Here is a 19,753-nt window from a genome sequence, read left to right as displayed (position 1 = left end):
CAACACACGACACTGGGCCAGAATTCCGGCTAATCATCGCACGCCGTAACGACTAGATTAGTAACGGGCCAGTACTGGCCCGAGTCTGGCATGCTTCTGGCGAGTAGTCGTACGCCATTGTTATTGAGCCAACACTGGCCCGATTGTGGCGGTTACAGAGTTTTGTCCGGAAGTCGTTTTGCCATAACTAGGTACGTGCGTATCTGGGTTTTTACGGCACCGATTTTAAAGACAAAAACTGTGACCTTTTTTTTCACAGCGTGCTCGAAGTCGGTGTGGTAATGATGTATTTATTTGTCTTTTTTTTTTAGAACTTTATATCAGCTTAGACTTTATTAAAAAAGTAGAATGTTCTATGTTGAATAAATTATGGTTTTTTTTATACGTGTAATAAATTTTTCAGTTTTTTTTATTGCTATTTAAAATTGTGTTCCTGTTCTGGCACTGCATTGATATTGAAGGCATGGTGTTACATATTTGAAATTTTCCAGTCAACTGTATAGATCTATTTTCTATGTGCCTGCCAAATTTCATTAAAAAATATTCATGACCACATAGCGTATTTTTCGACCCAGTGGAGGTACCATTTCCACCTCTTTTAGCGTTACTGTGACTGTTACACTTTATAAAACTGTTTCTGCTATTGTTACTGTTACTTTTTGTTATAAATTCTGTTGTTTTTTTTACAGTTACCAGTGATTTTCATTCGGTTTTAAAATTTCGTTTCTGTTCCGGAGGTGCATTAATATTGAAGGCATGTTGGTACATATTTAAAATTTTACAGGCAACTGTATAGATCTATTTTCTATGTCCCTGCCAAATTTCATCAAAAAATATTCATGACCACATACCCTATTGTTCCACGGAGTGGAGGTATGTATTTCCACTTCCGTTACATTGTGTTAGGGGGAGGGGCGGTTTTTGACAGTAGAGAATTCAGTATATTTGTTTTTTTTATTCGTTATAATGATATATTTTATTAGAACTGTTATTTATATATTTATCTTTCATTGAAATTCATTAGTAACGATAAAAATAAGGCGAAAACGCTGAGGCTTTTAATGTATTTAAAGATCACCTCCATATATATATATATATATATATATATATATATATATATATATATATATATATATATATATATATATATATATATTTATTTATTTATTTATGGAGGTGATCTTTAAATACATCAAAATTATATAAATATTGTAAATATTGCAAAAAAACGCGATATTCTTTTATGCATGTTTTATAAAATTTTATTATAAATTTTACTATTACGTTTTAATCATTAAAAATACTTTGTTTCTTTAATTCGAAACTTTTTTAGTTACGTTTTTTAATCGTTTTGCACATTTCACTACGCAAAATCATGCGCAATTTAACAATGATTCTATTACAAAGTTGCCGTTAGCCGAACGCAAGTTTAATACGAAAGTTGCATTTTTCTTAAGCAATGCTTCATAAAAATAATGTTACTTAAATGAGCATAAATTTTTTTGTAATGATTCTTTTTTCATAAAGTTTTCACCATTTTATTACAAATTCAGAGCTCTTTCGAACCATATACAAAACTTGAATAAATAAATGGTTTGAAAATTTTACACACGTACCTACTAGTTTTGATTTTAGTTGTTTATTTTTTTTTTGGCACAAATAAATTTTTGCGGGAAAAAACGGATATACTTCCATTAAGGAAGCATAAGTAAACCGTGGTGAAAACTACTAAATTTTTCTGACATTCAAACATTCAAATACATACAAAATGAAGAATTCCTTAATGTAAAATTACAAATGAAGAGGACGTTAAACTTATTTTCAAATAATATTTTCCACAGTTTCAAACACAAAGTTCTTCTAAATTCTTATTAATTGGTTTAGAAATTTGCATTAAGTTACAATTACTAGCGCCTAACCAATGATTAAGATTAACAATTCTTTTGTCATTAAAAGGTAAAGAGCTAAAGGGAGAATTTATAACAAAGAAATGGCAGAAAATTTGGAATTTAATGATGTATTTTCTTTAGTACGCGGTGCACTAGTAAGTATGACATTTGAATATAAAAAGATATATATTGAAACTGAGTATTTTTTTTTTTTTTTTTCGTTTTTCTTTTTTTCTTTCTTTTCTTTTCTTTTTTTTTTTGAAATATACGCGTGTATATAAACCATCTGTATCAAAATACAGCACCTGTTAAATTTATCATCAAGCAAAAGAAAAAAATTGAAACCCTATAACGATTGTTAAGGGAACTTAGGGCAAAATGGAATACTGGAGTAGTAATTGTACAATAATATTATTACATTCATAGCTTTCTTGAATATTTGAGATCTGAATTTTGAACCGAAGTATTGATTATTTTATTAATTTGCAAAAGACTGTGCAGATGCCTGTAATCAATACTTTGATAATATTATTCAACTGTTTTGTTTTTGTATATTGAACTGCTTATGTTTCATTTCAATTTTTTAGTTCAATCAATTTTTATTTTGTCAAAAAATATGTTCATGACTCTGTTTAATTCTATTTAAGGAGAATATAATATAAGGCTTTCGATAAATTATCTATTTAAGGAAAATAAAATCAAAAACTTTCGATAAATTAACTAATTAAGGAAAATAAAATCAAAGGCTTTAAATAAATTATTTAGGAAATGTTGGCTTCTGAATTTGGCCTTCAACTGCTGAAAAAAAAAGCTTGTCAAAGAGTTTCCTACTTAATCTCCTCAAGATATTCAATTATTCCTGAAAGCATTAAAACTGTTTTAAAAATATCTAAGAGAAGAAGAAAAATAGCAGTTCTCACAGAATTACCATGTAATAATGAGTTTTTAGATGCAAAAATATATGCATTACGCCTAATACAGTAATTAACAAAATAAAGTTGCTCAAATTTGTTTCCCTTTTCCCATGTTCACCTACTAGAAACAAAGTAACTCTTTAAGTAACAAATAGCAACAACAAAGATTAAAAATAGTTAAGACTTCTGACATTTGCTTAAATTTTTATCACTTATTTATTCTAACACTTATAACAAACAAACCTAGGGTGATTTTTTTTTTTTATTTGTTTTTTTTTTGTTTTTTTATTAAAAGTAGATTTATAACAAAATTACTTAATTTAAGAATTTAGTTATCTTTCAAAACATTCACTTTAACTTTAGTATCTTAACAATGAAAATATATTTTTATTATGCATTAAAATGCAACTTCTAAAAGTTATTAAGACTGAAAACATAATGGTTGACTGCAGGGTTTTTGCTTGTATCTTTCTATCTCTTTTACCGTAGTATGATTTATTGTTAGTGAAATAGTATTGTAAAAGTAAAATATGTAAAATGAAGCCACAACTTCAATAAACAGCTTAATAAATTTGCAAAATTTTGAAGCTGGACTTATACATAATCAATTGCTAATGTGTTAGGAAAGTGTTTAAAAAAATCTATTATTGTATATAACAAAATTTTTGGTTCTGACACCTTAAAATACCACTTGAACTTTTTAAAAATTATCCTTAAAATATCATGAACAAATTCAGTGTTATTTTAAAAGTCATTTCACTTTTTTTCTATAACTATAAATATTAGGGTTTTTCTTGATTTATTTAATTAAGTAATAAGTTTTTTTTTTTGAACAGTAAAATTAATTATTATTTTTTGTTATTGTATGCTTTAATGATGTAAAGCAAAAAAAAAAAAAAAGGCATCCTGTTTTGAAGTAGACACTGTCTAATTTTTAAACACTTATCAGATTGTCCAAAATAAATTTTAAAGATGCAAGATAATTGCCATACAAACATCTGTAGGTTTCAAATAAAGCCTCATAAAGTTACATTGGATTTAACCAAAGAGAAGAGTTACTGTATAATTTGATTTGCCAAAGAAAGTATGTTTTCTTTCTTTAACTTTTTAAATATTTTTTATATTTACAGTCTTCATATTTAATTTTGAAAACTTTTTTACCATATTAATACATGTTTAAGAAAATTAAAAAAAAAGCATAAAATTGTTTTGTAAGTTATTTTTACAAAAGTATTTTCTTTTCTATTTTAATATTTAAGCTAAGCAGCTAATCACTGTATGGAAACTGCCCATTACTTTTCATCAAAGCCCTAATGATAGCTTAAGGACTAGCAGTAATCAATAACTAAATTTGTAGATATTAATGTTAAAATTATATCAAAGATTCATTACTCTTCCTTTAAAATTATTTCCTTTTTCTTTTGAGCGAATATTTAACTTAAACAGTTTTATTTTTATTGTTTTGACTTAAACACACATAGACTGCTATCAAACTCTAAATAATAACTATAACATGTATTAAAAAGAAACCTAAATTTGTGGCTAGAATCAATACTCAGTTATACCAGTTGGATAAAATGCATTTTTTATTTTAATTTTAGAATCCTGGTCGTTTAAAGCTTAACAAAAGTGGTACAATTTTTAAATCAGCAAAAACTGGTAAGGTAGACTCTACTCCTGTTGCTGAGATTGAATCTTCAAAATGGATGCGTGTTGCTCGTGGGTTTGGACTTAAATTAGTTCTAAAAAATGGTCATCAAGAAAAATATCATGGGTTTAAAGAAGTGGTAATGTTTTTTCTTTTTACTTTGTGAAAAATGTAACTATTAAATCAAATGCTAGCGAAATGTTTTCTTCAGCATTGTTTTTAATTTTTAAAAGTTTATTACAAATTTTTGCTGACCAATACTGAATGTTTCTTGAGTTTATGCTATAAAATTTATTAAGTGGCAGTTATAGCACATTTGAGTGCTATTCTTTTTGTTTCATCAACTTTTTTTTATTACTTTCCTTTGCCACAAATTCTTGTGAGATCTTGAAGTAAATTTAACTTCTTGTTGTTGATTGTTTTCACCATCGTCGAGGATTAGGTCTGATTTTTTGTTGTTTAACTTAGATTTAAACTCTGTTTCTTGGATGGGGATGACAATATTTGCTTAAATATGAATATGAATATGTAATTCTCAATGGTCAAGTTTAATAAACTTGGCAGATAAATATAAACACCTTCACTATCACAAATATATTAATAAACATTGATGCTGTAGTCTTTCTTAATCAGATTAAGTTATTATTTTGATTTTATATAAACTTGTTATTAGTGTAATAAATCTCAAACCTTAAATTGTTTAATTTGAAGATTATTTTACTCCAAAAATCTTAGATGTATTAATTTTTTATTGTCTACTCAATATTACTGCTTATCTGTTTCTTTGTTAAATCTCTTGTTTTGAGATTGTTTTAAGATAAAGATTAATGATCAAGGAATATCTCATTATAAGGCTTCAAAATTGCTTTAATTTTAGGATTATGAAAAGGTAAAAGAGTTCTACAAAAAGCATTTTGTTATGGAGTTGGAAGATCAAGATTTAAGTGTGACTGGTTGGAACTGGGGAGAGACAAAATTTAAAGGTTTAAATTTTTTTTTGTTTTTAAATTTGATTTAAAACGGCGTTTATTTTTTTAGAGTTATCAGTGCAAACTGCATCATGTTTATCAATAAATACTTTTAACAGGGCCCCAGCACTTAAAATTGCTGATAGAGATAGTATGATCCTGATATCTTAATTTTTATTTTATACTTAAAGCTCATGCTTTAGTAAGAGCTTACTTTTAATATCAACTTCAAATAGCAGCAAGCCTACTGATTTAAAGATATAAAAAATAAATTTGATATAAATTTAAAAAATTAAAGTGATTGAAAAAGAGGGAAAGGATTTTTACAAATCAAAGAATTTCTTTTTAGGATCAGTAATGTCTTTTGAAGTTGAAAATAAAGCTGCTTTTGAAATTCCATTACAAGATGTTTCTCAAGCTACCACAGGTTCTTTTTTTTTTTTTAATTAAGAGTAATTTTTGTTCTTTAAATTTTGATCTAATTAAGTTTATACTTTGTAATTTGTTGGGTTTAAATTTAAATGTTTCAGTCAAAATCAATCAAATAAAAGTTATATAAACTCATTATTGTAGAAAAGTGAAATTTATAAAGTAGGGACAAGAAAAATATTTCTTTTCATGAAATCAAAGCAAGAATTTTGATTGATTCTATTTGATGAATATATAATTGATAAATAATATAAATGGCTGGGTTCCTTTTAACAATTCTTCAAAGTTTTCTAAGTTTTGATAGTAAAATCAAAACTGAGAAAACTTTAGATTTTGTTTCATTATTTTACATAGAAATGGTATGAGCTCACTCAAAGAATAATTTTGCATAAAATTGATATATGGGTTTACTCAATAAATAATTTGCATTAAAGGTTTAACATACGAGACTGTATTTTATTACCTTTTTATACAGTTTATTTGTGCACCAACTGGTCAAAAATTCAGAGTGCTGATTTTTGTAAACCAAATTAAAAATTGAAAATGCTAAATCAAGATACATAATAGAGTTAAAATATTCTGAAAGCACTACATTTTCATTATTCATATTTACTCTGTTATGTGCAGAATAAACCAAAATGGAAAGTATCTACTAAGTATATAGCTAAGAGTTTATTATGCTCCTTCAAGCTTTAATAATTTATCTAGCATTTAATTAGTTGTTCTCGTTATGGAACTCATTGTAACTAATTTTGTAGTACTGTAAACTAATGTATGACAATAATTTGGTCTTTATGCTTTAACATAAAGGGGTATTCCACGTCGTGTGGAACCACCCATCTGACATCATCGGCTCAGATTTTGATGAAAGTTGGCTCACATTTTGTGCATATGGACAGAAGAAAAACATGTAAGTTTTTTTGATTTAGGTCAATTATTTCCTGAGATATGACCTTTCAAAGTTATGACCTTTTCACTTGACCTTGGTTATTTAAAATATCATAACTTTTTTGCTATTATACTTAAGAAGTTGATTTTGGTGGCAAACAGAAGCTCTTGCTCAGATGAACAACTTTGTTTCTATACAAAAAAGTGATAAGTTCAATAGAAATAAAGTAATTGGTCATTTGGTCATTTGACCTTTGACCCTAGTCGATGGCAAAGGTCATAATTTTTTTTTTTTACACATAGCTTTTTCTATTGTGGATGTCCATGAAAAAATCTTTTTGGGATTCCCATAAACAGCTTTGGGATTAATATTAAAGAATAAGTAGGTTCTAAAAATTTAATATTTATTGGCCTCACAAATGTAATATTTTGAGGTCATTTTCTGTAAATAGCCTATTGTAGATATATATTTTACTATTTCCTTTCTTCCTTTTATTTTCTAGGTTGTAATTTAGTTACTAGCTCTATATATTTATGTTAAAATAATCAATTCATTTCCATTGAATTATTCCTCAAAAGACAACTTAGGAAGAAGTTTCAAATTAAATCTAGATTTAAAATGGCATTTCAAGCGCAAGTAAAAGAGTTAAAGACAACACTATTGTTATGATCCTTTCCAACACCATGAGAAAAAACAATATAAAACCTTAAGGGTAGTTACTAGTCGGCAAGTAGCTATGTATCCCTCAAAACTTACGGCTGGAGCAAAATTATGTGATACTTGCCGAAAGAGGATCACCGGCTTACCTTCTGAAATAGGATTATATGATGATGAAAATTCTGCAAATTGTAATACAGAGTCAGATTTTCAAGGCAGTTCCAGATCTCAAGATATTTGTAGTGACAAGGGAGATGAAAATTATCAGTGCCAGGAAGAAGAAATTTCAATTTTTAATAAATCATTGTCGTTATTGGGTGAGTCACCCTTGGATAAACACAAGTTACAAACTCTTAAAAGTTATATTCTGAAGAAAAAGAAAAAACTTAAAAAACCTGTAAAAAAGGAAGTTAGACCTTTTATCACCTAATTCAGATGCTATTGCCATTGATACTTCAGAGGATGATGAATACAAAGCAACTAAAAAAAAGCTTCCAACACTTGTGCTGATGACATTGTTAAAGTGCCCTGGGATAAGTATAAATCAACACAAAGTAAGAGTGAAAAGATCATGGTTTTGACACTATTAGTTGCTCAATGGAGTAATCGAAAACTGATGAGAGAATTCAATTGTTTGCATCGACTTATATCTCAACCAAAAAAAGTTTTAATAACCAAAGGTGTTTTATCAACCCCTAACCCAAAAAAAGGGAAATTACTACCTGTACATGTGAAAGATATGGTAAAAGAGTTTTATTATTCTGACACTGTTAGCTGTGTAATGCCTGGAAAAAAAGATTTTCTATCTGTTATGGAAAATGGAGGAAAAAAATATATTCAGAAAAGATTAGTTTTAAGTAATTTGAAGGAATTTTATCAATTATTTTCAGAAAAGTATCCAAATATCAGAGTCAGGTTTTCAAAGTTTGCAGAGCTATGTCCAAAAGAATGTGTCTTTGCAGGAGCAAGTAGTACTCACTGTGTGTGTGCCATTCATCAAAATGTTAAGGTCATGATAGTCAGATTACATGTGGATGATTTACAACTAGAAGATGAACTAGAAACCCCTATTAAGAACTACAAACATGCTTCGGCTAAAATCCAATGCAATCCCTCCTTGCCACCATGTCCTCTAGGCGAGTGTAAAAATTGCCCTAAGTTGCTATACTAAAGAAATGGCTGTTGCAATGCTTTGAAATTAAAGGAGTTGAAGAAATTGAGTATAAACAGTGGACTACAACAGATAGGTCCCAGCTTCAAACCTTTATACAGTCCACTGATGAATTTATTGAAAGATTTTTAGGGAGCTTGAAAACACTTACTAGACATGATTTTATTGCTCAAGAGCAGGCAAAATATTTAGACTGGAAGAAAAACAATTTATACAATGGAGAATTTCTGGTTATTGGTGATTTTTCAGAAAATTATGCATTTATCATACAAGATGCAGCACAGGGATATCACTGGACAAATAGTCAAGCAACTTTACATTCTTTTGTTTTTTTATTATAAATATGAAGGAAGTTTATGTCATGGAAGTTATGTGCTACTTTTGGAATGTAATACTCATGACACAGTTGCAATTCATCTTTTTCAGCGTAAATTATTTAATTTTTTAAAAGTGAAATTTGAGGTATTAAAAATAACATATTTTAGTGATGGCTGTGCAGCACATTACAAAAACTGCAAGAATTTAGTAAATCTGTGCTATCACAAAGAGGACTTTGGTATTTCAGCCGAATAGCATTTCTTTGTTACAAGTCATGGTAAGGGCCCTTGTGATGGAGTTGGAGGAACTGTTAATTGTGAAGCAGCAAAAGCAAGCTTACAACGTCCATACCATGACCAAGTAATGACCACTTATCAATTATATACGTTTGCTAAAGAAAATAACCATCATCGTTAACTACTATAGCTTTTTTAATTCATTATTAGCAAATATGTATTACAATGGTAATGGTGTAAATATTATACTGCATTCAGTACTGTACTGCCATGTAGTTAAAACTGCTAAATAAGGCTTTTTTGTTGTTTTTCAACAATATATATATATCAGGCTTGGTCGGGAAATCTAATCTTGACCACACATACAATATTTAGTTGCGACAACTTGCCCACGGCTTGGCAGATGATTTTGAAATATTCTCAAAACATCTTAAGAGCCGTGGCCAAGCTGTCGCAAATAAATACTTTATGCGTGGTCAAGTTAAGAGTGCACACCTTTCCCGACCAAGCCTGATATATATATATATATAGATATAGATATATATAGGCCAAGTATCACCAAATTATAGTATATTTGGTATACGGTAGCTATTATATAACCTAGGGCCTATGTTTAATAAATTACCTTAAAATACTGTATTATTATAAGGTATTTAAATATAAAGTTTTCAGAACCTACTTATACTTTAACATTAATCCCAAAGCTGTTTATGGGAATCCCAAAAAGATTTTTTCATGGGACATCCACAATAGAAAAAGCAACGTGTAAAAAAAAAATTATGACCTTTGCCATCGACTAGGCTTAAAGGTCAAATTACCAATAACTTTTTTTCTATTGAACTTATCACTTTTTTGTATAGACACAAAGTTGTTCATCTGTGCAAGAGCTTCTGTTTGCCACCAAAATCAACTTCCTAAGTATAATAAAAGTTGTGACATTTTAAATAACCAAGGTCAAGTGAAAAGGTCATAACTTTGAAAGGTCATATCTCAGGAAATAATTGACCTAAGTCAAAAAAACTTACATGTTTTTCTTTTGTCCATGTGAGCCAACTTTTATCAAAATCCGAGTGACATTCTCAACATGTGAGCCAACTTTCATCAAAATCCGAGTTGGTGATGTTGAATTTGACCAAAAAGTGGTTCCACTTGATGTGGAATGCCCCATAATTGTTTAAGCTTTAAAAAGTAAGCTACCTAAGAAGATAGAACAGTTACAAGATGTTTTTTTCAGTTATGCTTAAGAATATTTTAAATATCATTAGGAAAGAATGAAGTAACAATTGAATTTCACCGCAATGATGATGCAAAAGTTCAGCTTATGGAAATGAGATTTTTTGTTCCAGAAAAAGAAGAAGAAGATGCTGTAAAGGTTTGTTAAAGATTGTTACAAGGTTCCTAGTTTTCTTTTTTATTTGGCTTTCATGTTTGACTTCAATGTATGCTCCTTAGAACTTTCATGATCAGATAATGTCTAAAGCAGATATTATCCAAGCTACTGGAGATGCAATTGTCACTTTTGATGAGGTTGCATGTCTTACTCCAAGGTACTTTCTAAATCCTTAACTGTTGCTGTTTTCTAACTGATATGATATTAATGTTACATACAAGGTGCATCAGCTATTTGAGAACATTGCGTAGTGTCACCATTTCTTTTTGTTACATTTATTTTTTGATTTTCTGCAGATAATTAAAAATGACAGATAATAAACTAACACAAGAAATGATAAGACATGCTGTAATTGTAGCATTAAAGGCAGAGCATAGCAATTTACACATCTCACAATTGCTTAAAGTTGCTCGATCTTTAAGCAATTGTGAGATGTGTAAGTTTTTAAAGTTCGCAAGGAGTTAGAAGAAAATGATGGTGGTTGTAATCAAGCTGCTAAATGTAAAAAGCACAAGCAACAGTCAGACACAACTAGAACACCTGAATTTGTTCATTAAGTTCACAATATCGTTGATGAGAGCCCCTAAAAGTCAATGAGGTCCATCGCAAAAGACCTGGGTGCTTCAGAAGCCACAATTTGAAGGACTGTTCATGAAAATCTTTGCTACAAGTCTTATGTGATGAGGAGAGGCCAGTTTATGTCCGAGACCACCAAAGCGAATCTTTTGATAAGGTCCAGGAGGCTGTTAAACAAACTGAAACTTTCTTCTGAGCAAGGCATTATTTGGTTTTTTTCAGATGAGAAAAACTTTGATCAAGATCAAAAAGTAAACAGAAGAAATGACAGATGGCCCTGTGATGACCCTTGCAAATTTCCAACAGTCATAGACACAAAATTTCCTGCAACTTATATGGTTTTGGAGGTTGTTACCAATTAAGAACATGTGATGCCACCACACTTCTTTCCGCAAGGACTAAGAGTCGCCTCTGCTGCTTACATTGAAGTCTTGGGAACTGTTGTTAAGCCTTAGATCAATAGAGTAAGAAATAGAAGGCCCTACATTTTTCAACAAGACTCTGCACCAGCACATAAGGCTCAAAACATTTAGGAATGGTTGGCGGTCCATTTTTATGATCACATCACTCCAAACTTGTGGCCTCCAAACTCTCCAGACCTGAATCTGTTGGATTATTATGTGGGGCGTTGTTGAGAGAGATGTTTATAAACATCCCCACAACACCAAAGATTCTCTGAAAAAATCCATTGTCCGAGTAATGGAAACTTAGATGAGGGTCATCTCAAGCGCGTTTGCAGTCGGTTTAGGTCTCGAATCAAAGCTGTTATTGAAGTAGAGGGGGATTTCATTAATCGAATTTATTAAACAATAGTTTATCTTATATTATTTATATAATTGATTTTGATTAAAAATATTTTCTGTTTGACTTTTTATCATTTATAAAAAATTAAAAATATGTTCTCAAATAGCTGATGTACCCTGTATATGTCATATAGTGTTCTTTATTGATTAAAAGCATTCAGTGTAAAACCTTCTGCACTAAAATCAACAAATTCAGTAAAATCAGTTATTTGGTTAACATGGAATTAAATTATTAACTTAAAGTGATTATATATGATATATATTTTAGTATATATGTATATGATATATTTTTAGATTTTATATGATATATATTGTATATTGATTTTTTGTAGAAAAAGTTGATTGTGTAGTCTTATTTGTCACTTTAATTTCTTTTCATTTTTCAGAGGACGATACAGCATTAGAGTTTATCCTAAGTTTCTACAACTTCATGGCAAGACATATGATTACAAGATACCGCGTACTGCTATACTTAGACTTTTTTTGCTACCTCATCAAGATCAAAGATTTATGTTTTTTGTTGTGAGTATTCAAAAATAACAAGACGTTGCTTTGGTTTGGTTGTTTAAAAAACTTATATCATTCTTAAGTTCTTAAAATTTCCTAATTTTTGTTAATTGCTCTCAATAAAAAAAAAAGTATGTTTTTAAATAGTAAGTTTGCCAGAATATTAATCTTTTGATTCAATTGTTATATTATTTTTGTAAACAAATAAAGTTGCAAAGTTTTTTAATAAGTTATTCAATCAAGCGCATCAAATAAAAATTCTTTATGATTTAATTGTAGAGTTTGAAAGAGGTGAAAATTGATCTTCATGGACGACTTACTTTTTTAGGAAATTGTCTAAAGGTTTTTAGTAAAAAAAAAAATTAATAAAAAATTTTAAACCTGAAAATGTGCCAACTATTAAAAATTAATTTTAGCTACTTTTTGAAAAGGTATTTAAGTTAATACTCTCTAACTTCTATACCACATTAAATATTTTTCATTATGCTAATAATTAAAAATCTTTAAGTTAGTAAGTGAAATTCATTTCCATGGTACTTGATATTATTTTCAAATTACTTTTCAAAGTAGAAAAAAATTCTTTTTTAAAGAAAATTTAAGAGAAAAAATATAGTTGTTGCAACTTTCTCACAGTAAAAATTACAACTACACTGATAACATTTAGATAAGCATGGATCCTCCACTCCGTCAAGGAAATACTAGATATCCATTCCTTATTCTGCAGTTTGAGCGAGATGAAGAAATGTCTTGTGAACTAAATCTTACAGAGTGAGAGCTATCTTAAATTTGATATATAAATTTATACTTCTATTATTATTGCCTTTTTTATTTATTTAATTTTTTAAAATGTAATAGTTTTTTAAGTGTAAGAACATTTACTTTAGTATTATAACAACAACTCTTTGAAAAGTTTTTTTTTTTAAAGTTCTTTTCAAAAGATTCAAAAAGTTATTTAATTTTTAATTTTATAAGAGATATAATTCAAAATAGTGTTATGTTTTTAGAGATGAGATTGAAAGTAAGTATAACAATAAACTTACTCAAAAGATGTCAGGTGCTGTATTTGAGATAGTTAGTCGAGTTCTTAAAGAAATTTGTCAAAGAAAAATCACTGTCCCAGGATCTTTTAAAAGGTTTGAGATTTATTTAATTGTCTATTCAAATGGATAATTGTGAAAAAGATGAGGAATGAGGGATAAACTGCATTCTATTTTTGTGTGATTACCACATTTGATGTTGTCTTGTTAAAATACTGTCAATTGGTTGAAAATCAAAAAAGCTTCTAAAACAATTCAAAATGTTATACAAAAGTTTAGCAACCCCAGTAAAAAAATGGGTTTGCTAAACTTTTAAACTCATATGAAAAGTTCATGATTAGTTCATATTTTGTATAAAGGCAAAAAGCAATATGCCATTCAATCAAGCAGCTTCTGACAGTAGTCAACTGTGGTTTCTTCTATCCAGACATGCATGATAATTGATAGACTTGTAGGCTTTCTATCCATAACTGCCATTCATGTAGTCCCAACAATTTTTAATGTTTAAATCTGGTGAGCTATCAGTCCATCCAGTGAGTTGCTAAATAGATTGTTGTTGAAACCATTGAGTAATAATTTGGGCTGTATGGGGAGTAGCTTGAAGTGAAATCTTGCTGGAAGTGAGATTTTTTATCACCATTTTCGTTTTTCTTTGGCAAAACTGGTCTTTTATCTCCTTTGAGGTTACAAGTGGCTTTTGTACTGCATATTGGTGAATATGGTGATCTGTTTGTGGAGATGTGATTCTTGGCATATCTTTCGTTACAGTAGACAAATAACCATGATGCTCATTCTTTCTGGACATAGTTCTGGACACTGTTCATTTATTTATATCAATAGTTCTTGCAATAAAATTGAGAGAATGATCAGTACTGTGCAAAATAATAATTTGGCTTCATTTTTCTAAAACCAAGTCTTTTTACCCATTAATTACATAAATATTGGAGAAAATCCAATTTACAACATTTTATTTAGAGAATAAAATCACAATAGTTTGCTATATTATAGTGGTTATAGTGGTTGAATTATGTTTATGTAATAAGCTACATCACAAAATGAACTGCATTAATATTCCGTTGAGAACTGTGTGCCACAAATAGACCATTAAATTTTAAAAAGTTTTAGTCTTTGAAATTGGAGAAATAAGATAAAAAAAAGTGACAAAAAATTTTTTTAATAATTTTATTAGTTTTCTTAATATTAATTTTATTTAGCAAAACTGGAACAAGTGCAATATCATGCTCATTCAAAGCAAGCAATGGTTTATTATACCCCCTGGAAAAAGGTTTTATTTTTGTACATAAACCTCCAGTTCATATACGCTTTGATGAAATATCTTCTGTAAATTTTGCTCGCGGTAGTACAACAGGTCGAACATTTGACTTTGAAATTGACTTGAAAAATGGAACTTTGGTTGTATTTAGCAGTTTACCTAAGTAAGAAAATTTTGTTACAAAAGAAATTGTTTGATTAACTAAGCATGAGATATATACATGAAATTTTTTGTAATGAAATGAATTTTAAGGGATGAATACACACCTCTCTTTGACTTTGTCAACCACAAAAAACTTTGCATCAAGAACAAAGCAACAAGTTCTGGAGGCAGTAACCTTGACCAGATGATTGAATCAGATGAAGATGAGCATGATGCATATTTACAAAGGATGAAAGCAGAAGGTGCTGAACGTGATGATGATGCAAATGATGATGGTGGTAGCGGCAGCGAAAGCGAAGGTTAGTTTTTTAGATAGTCTTCAATAATTTAACTTGGCTTTTATTTTCATTCCTTTTTCAATCTTTCTTAAATATTTAAATAGATGAAGATTTCAATCCAGCAAATGAAAAGGAAGAAGATGTTAGAGAAGAGTGAGTTTTATTTCATACAAAATTATTCTTTATTTTTTAAACCATAACTGGCAATATCCTGTGCCCTGATTTTTTTCTTTGAACTCAAAAAGAATTTTTCATTATGACTGCATACAATTTTATATATGCATTTTTTATATGGTTTATATGGGTATTGGTTAATTTTTGTAGTGATTAATCTTTTTGTTTATCAAAAAAGTTGAATTAATGTTAACTTTCTAGGATTGATGTTAAATATAAACACATATTTGTGACTTCAATAACACTATATTTTGTAATTTTTTTTTTTTTTTCTTTTTTTTTTTTTAAGCCGAAAATGATCTTAAAAAGTTATTCAAAAATTTAGATTTGATTCAGATGTTGGCAACAGCACTGGCAATGAGAATAGTGATAATGGCAATATGCTAGAAGTGAAAAATAAAAAAAGGAAGCTAGACCCTAAGAAAAATGAAACAAAAACTAAGCGTCCCAAAAAAGATGAGGTATAATTTAAAACTTCATCATCAGCACATATGGTACATTTTTCCAAAATATTAAAAGTAAATCATACTTTACTCTGACACAAAATTTTCATATCAGTGCTATTTTTTTCAAACCATTTTTTAAATTGTTACAACAATGCAACATTTTGGATTATTGCAATATTCTTAAAGGGAACTGGCAAAAAAAAGAAGAAAGATGAAAATGCCCCGAAGCGCCCCATGTCTGCCTTCATGCTGTATATGAATGAAATGCGTGACAAGATAAAATCAGATAATCCAGGAATTGCCTTTACAGATATTGCAAAAAAAGGAGGGGAACTCTGGAAATCACTTACCGATAAAACGGTATTCGTTTATTTACTACATAATAGTAATTATAATTAGTTAATATTTTGTTTTCTTTTTACAACTTTTTAAAATTTTTTTTTTTAATTTTATAAATTCTTTTTAAAAAATTTATTTACATTAGTTTTAAGGTCTCATAAACAGTTGACTATCTTTTTTTTCCTTTCATTTTTAAAACTTCATTTTAGTTTTTTAAAATTTTAAGTTATTATTAGAAGTTTTAATTAGGCCTGTCCACATTGTCAATTTTAGAATGGTTGGGTGTGTTAAATTAAATATGTATTGAATTGATCTGATATAGAATATCTTATTTTCTGTAGAACTGTTTTTATCCTTCAAACAAAGTTAACTAAAATTCCTGGAGTTTATTAAGTAAAAGTCCCAGGAAAAAGGTTTTCCTGAAAAATACCTGTTAGTTTTAGTTAATTTAGAAAATATTAACAAAATTTTACTGTGGCAAATATCTTTTGATTACGAGAAAATCAAGACTTTTCCTTGTGACAACAGTTTGATTTTTGTTAAATATCGAACGTTTTTATTTTTATGTTTTTTTTTATTTCTTAAATTGTTATTTCTATTTAGAAGTGGGAAAATATGGCAAAGGAAGCTAAAAATAAATATAGCGTTGATTATGCTGCTTATTCTAAAACGTTAAAGGATGTTGCTGTGGCGCCTTCCTCTGTCAAAAAGTCAAATTCAAAAAACATAAAAGATATGCTAAAAAGTAAAGAATCTCCTCTCAAAAAAGATTCGTCAGCTTACAAAAGTAAAGAATACATCGATACAAGTGATGATGATTCTACCGATGAAGAGGAAAAGAAAAGTAAAACATTTAAAAAAGGAACAAAACCTGTTACTAAATTAAAATCAGAGGTATTTCTCTTACTGGTTGTTTTGTAAATTAATGTGATTAATTTTTATTATTATTTTAACTATTACGTTATTGTATTAGCTATAAAATTTCAAAAGTGTAAGAATTCTATTTGAACACTTTTGAAGCCTAATAATATTCTTTAAGACTCATACAGAATTTCAAAAGTCTATAGAAAATATATAAGATCTCTATAGAAAAAAGTCTATAGAAAATATATAAGATCTCTTAACAACATTTTGTCTTTGAGTTTTTTTAAATCCTACTTAATCATTAAGCTTCTATTATAGATATCTTAAGAAGATTTTGTCTTTGTCCTTTTATTAAATCCTATTTAAACATTAAACTTTATAATACAAAGTATTAAAGTAAATCTACGAAAATTCCAAAATATATAATCTTTATCCATGACTCTTGATTTTTAAATATTTATGTTGCAATTTTCGCATTTTTGTAAAGTTAATGTAATTGTTTACAACAGTTTATAATATTTTTTGCATATTTCATCAGATTATAAAAGATAGATAATTAGAAAGTGTAAAGTATGATAATTTCTTATATTTGATCGTTTATTCATCATAGTAAGAAAATGATCCTCGATTTTTAGACAGTCAATGCAGATTCGAAAAGCAGCGAAAGTTCTCCAAAGCAAAGTCAACGCTCTATGCGATCCAAAGCCAACAGCTCTCAAGCTGATTTTCAAGAACTGAAAGAGTTATCTTCTGAAGCAGAAGCAGAATTCTCAGGCGAACAGACAGAGGACGAAGATGAAGAAAGCGATTAAACGAGCACAGTAAAACTTGCATCATTCAAAGCGTAATACAAGTGTGCGGTAGTAAACATCGGGCAGTAATGTTTAAAAGTCTTTTAAAAGTACAAGTCACTTGCGTTTGAATTTTGGTAAAATTCTTCTTGATGTTTTAAGAGTAATTTAATTGAACTGAAGTTTTAACAGCAACTGACCGAAAGCTTTTTATCTTCAAAAATTTGGGAAAGTTACATAAGTTGTAAATATGGTGTTATCAATGAAGTAACATCTTATATTTTCTCTATTTTGTTTACACACTAAAAAATTATGCTGTTATATTTAACAAAAATATAACAGCATTGGGACACGATATAACAGCATTAATGGCGTTATCTTGTATTGTTATGGTGTTATTATGCTGTTTTTTTTTTCACTTATGTTGTTATATTTTTATAAATAACAGCAAAAATAACAGTAAAATGCTGTTATTTAAATATAAATAACAGCAAAATGCTGTTATATCGTTATCCAATGGCGTTATATTTGGTGTTATATTCAAAAACCAAGCTAACGGCATAATATGCCGTTATATATTTTTTGACACGTTTTGTCTTTATCCATGGATAAAAACAAAGCGTGTAAAAAAATTACTTGCAAGTAAGATAAAAAACTAATCATTAATACATTATCTATATATAATATAATTAATAGCAGTTATTTGATCTATTAAACAATATGAGTTCTTTCAATGCAATTATTACTAGTAAGTAGGCACCGCCGATTCGATTCGTAAAATCCGCAAAAAGCCAATCCGACTTATTTTGCGGATTAAAACAGTCAGTTCGTAAAAATTTTTCGGATTAACAATCCGAAAACTAATTTACGAACCACTAGCGAATTTTTTTTTTGCGGATTCTCTTTGCTGTTCGGATTATTAATCCGAAAAACTTTTACGAATCAATTTAACTTTAATTCGCTTAGCGAATTATACGAATCGCGTTCCGTTCGCGTCACCATTAAATGGTGTGGTTCAAAAAAATTACATTTTTATTATATGCGCGTCCTATAAATAGTGGATTTCTTTTTTATTTTCAATCAGTCCTATTTGGAAATCTTAACCTACAACAATTCGTTCAACAGATCAAGTCTACTATTCTTTACTTACATTTATTACGGTAAGCCATTATTATCTTATTTTGATTTAAAAGTTAAGAATATTTCAAGCTAAATTTTTGCGGTTTTTTTTTTTTTTTTTGTGGATCAAATTCCTTTGCGAATTATTTCGCTTTGCGGATTGCTTCAATTAGTGGATTGGTCCTATAAAATTTATATTGTTATGTTTCTTCTACTTAAATATTAGTAGAAATAAAAATAGAGATAAAAACTAGTTTGAAAAGTTGTTACGTTCATTTCAACAATTAAGGCAAATAACCTTTAAATAATTAGTTCTTTTATTGAAAGCTTTATGCATGCCTCAAAAATATCATTTTTTATTAAGACAAATATAAAGGAAAAACTCAATCTGATTTATTCCATTTTTATTTTATTTCATTTTTTTCTTCTTTTCAGATGCCTAAGCTATCTAATATTTGAGAATTCTTCAACAAGGTGGAGGAAAACAAGGCAAAATATAAGGCTTGTGTCAAGCCAAAAACCGAGGTGTCATTAGAGCTTGCTCACTAATTCAATAAAGATCTAAACAAAAGATTCGAAGGGGAGTTGATGAATATTGAATTCTCTATTGCTCATTTTATAAATCCTAACAGGAAGAGCATGTGCTTTGTGGATGAGGGGGGAAAATTTGAAGTAGTCAAAACTGCAGGAAAGAAAGCTATGAAAGAACTGTCAAGAAAAGAAATTTTGGCCAGCCAAAGCACTCCTTCCCCTTCAATGTTGGATGATGAAGATGATGACGACTTTGATTTCACTGAACAACTGAGGAAGAAAGTGTTTGGTGCAGGTTACATTAATCCTGGAGGTGAAACAAGCACCAAGAAAGCCATTTCTGC

The 19,753-nt window shown here is 28.8% G+C and overlaps 2 protein-coding genes across 2 annotated transcripts in view; both read left to right on the top strand.

Moving 5' to 3' along the window:
* Positions 1-19,753, top strand: part of LOC149881199 (uncharacterized) — a 134,003-nt gene that overhangs the window by 101,123 nt on the left and 13,127 nt on the right. The gene's annotated exons all lie outside the window — the stretch shown is intronic.
* On the top strand, positions 1,691-17,959 carry LOC145193840 (FACT complex subunit SSRP1-like). The gene is made up of 16 exons (XM_090068010.1): positions 1,691-2,044; positions 4,405-4,590; positions 5,329-5,434; positions 5,769-5,846; positions 10,385-10,491; positions 10,572-10,666; positions 12,275-12,410; positions 13,060-13,163; positions 13,400-13,528; positions 14,647-14,868; positions 14,958-15,166; positions 15,250-15,298; positions 15,645-15,780; positions 15,952-16,125; positions 16,708-16,998; positions 17,604-17,959. Exons 1-16 carry the CDS (start codon positions 1,991-1,993, stop codon positions 17,778-17,780), a joined length of 2,253 nt encoding a protein of 750 aa, XP_089924136.1. The 5' UTR covers positions 1,691-1,990; the 3' UTR covers positions 17,781-17,959.

Source organism: Hydra viridissima, unplaced genomic scaffold (genome assembly GCF_058129835.1).
Source record: "Hydra viridissima isolate aposymbiotic clone 2 unplaced genomic scaffold, HvirCarnegie_v1 scaffold_12, whole genome shotgun sequence".
NCBI classification, from domain to species: Eukaryota; Metazoa; Cnidaria; class Hydrozoa; order Anthoathecata; family Hydridae; genus Hydra; species Hydra viridissima.
This window is presented reverse-complemented; position numbering and strand designations above follow the sequence as displayed.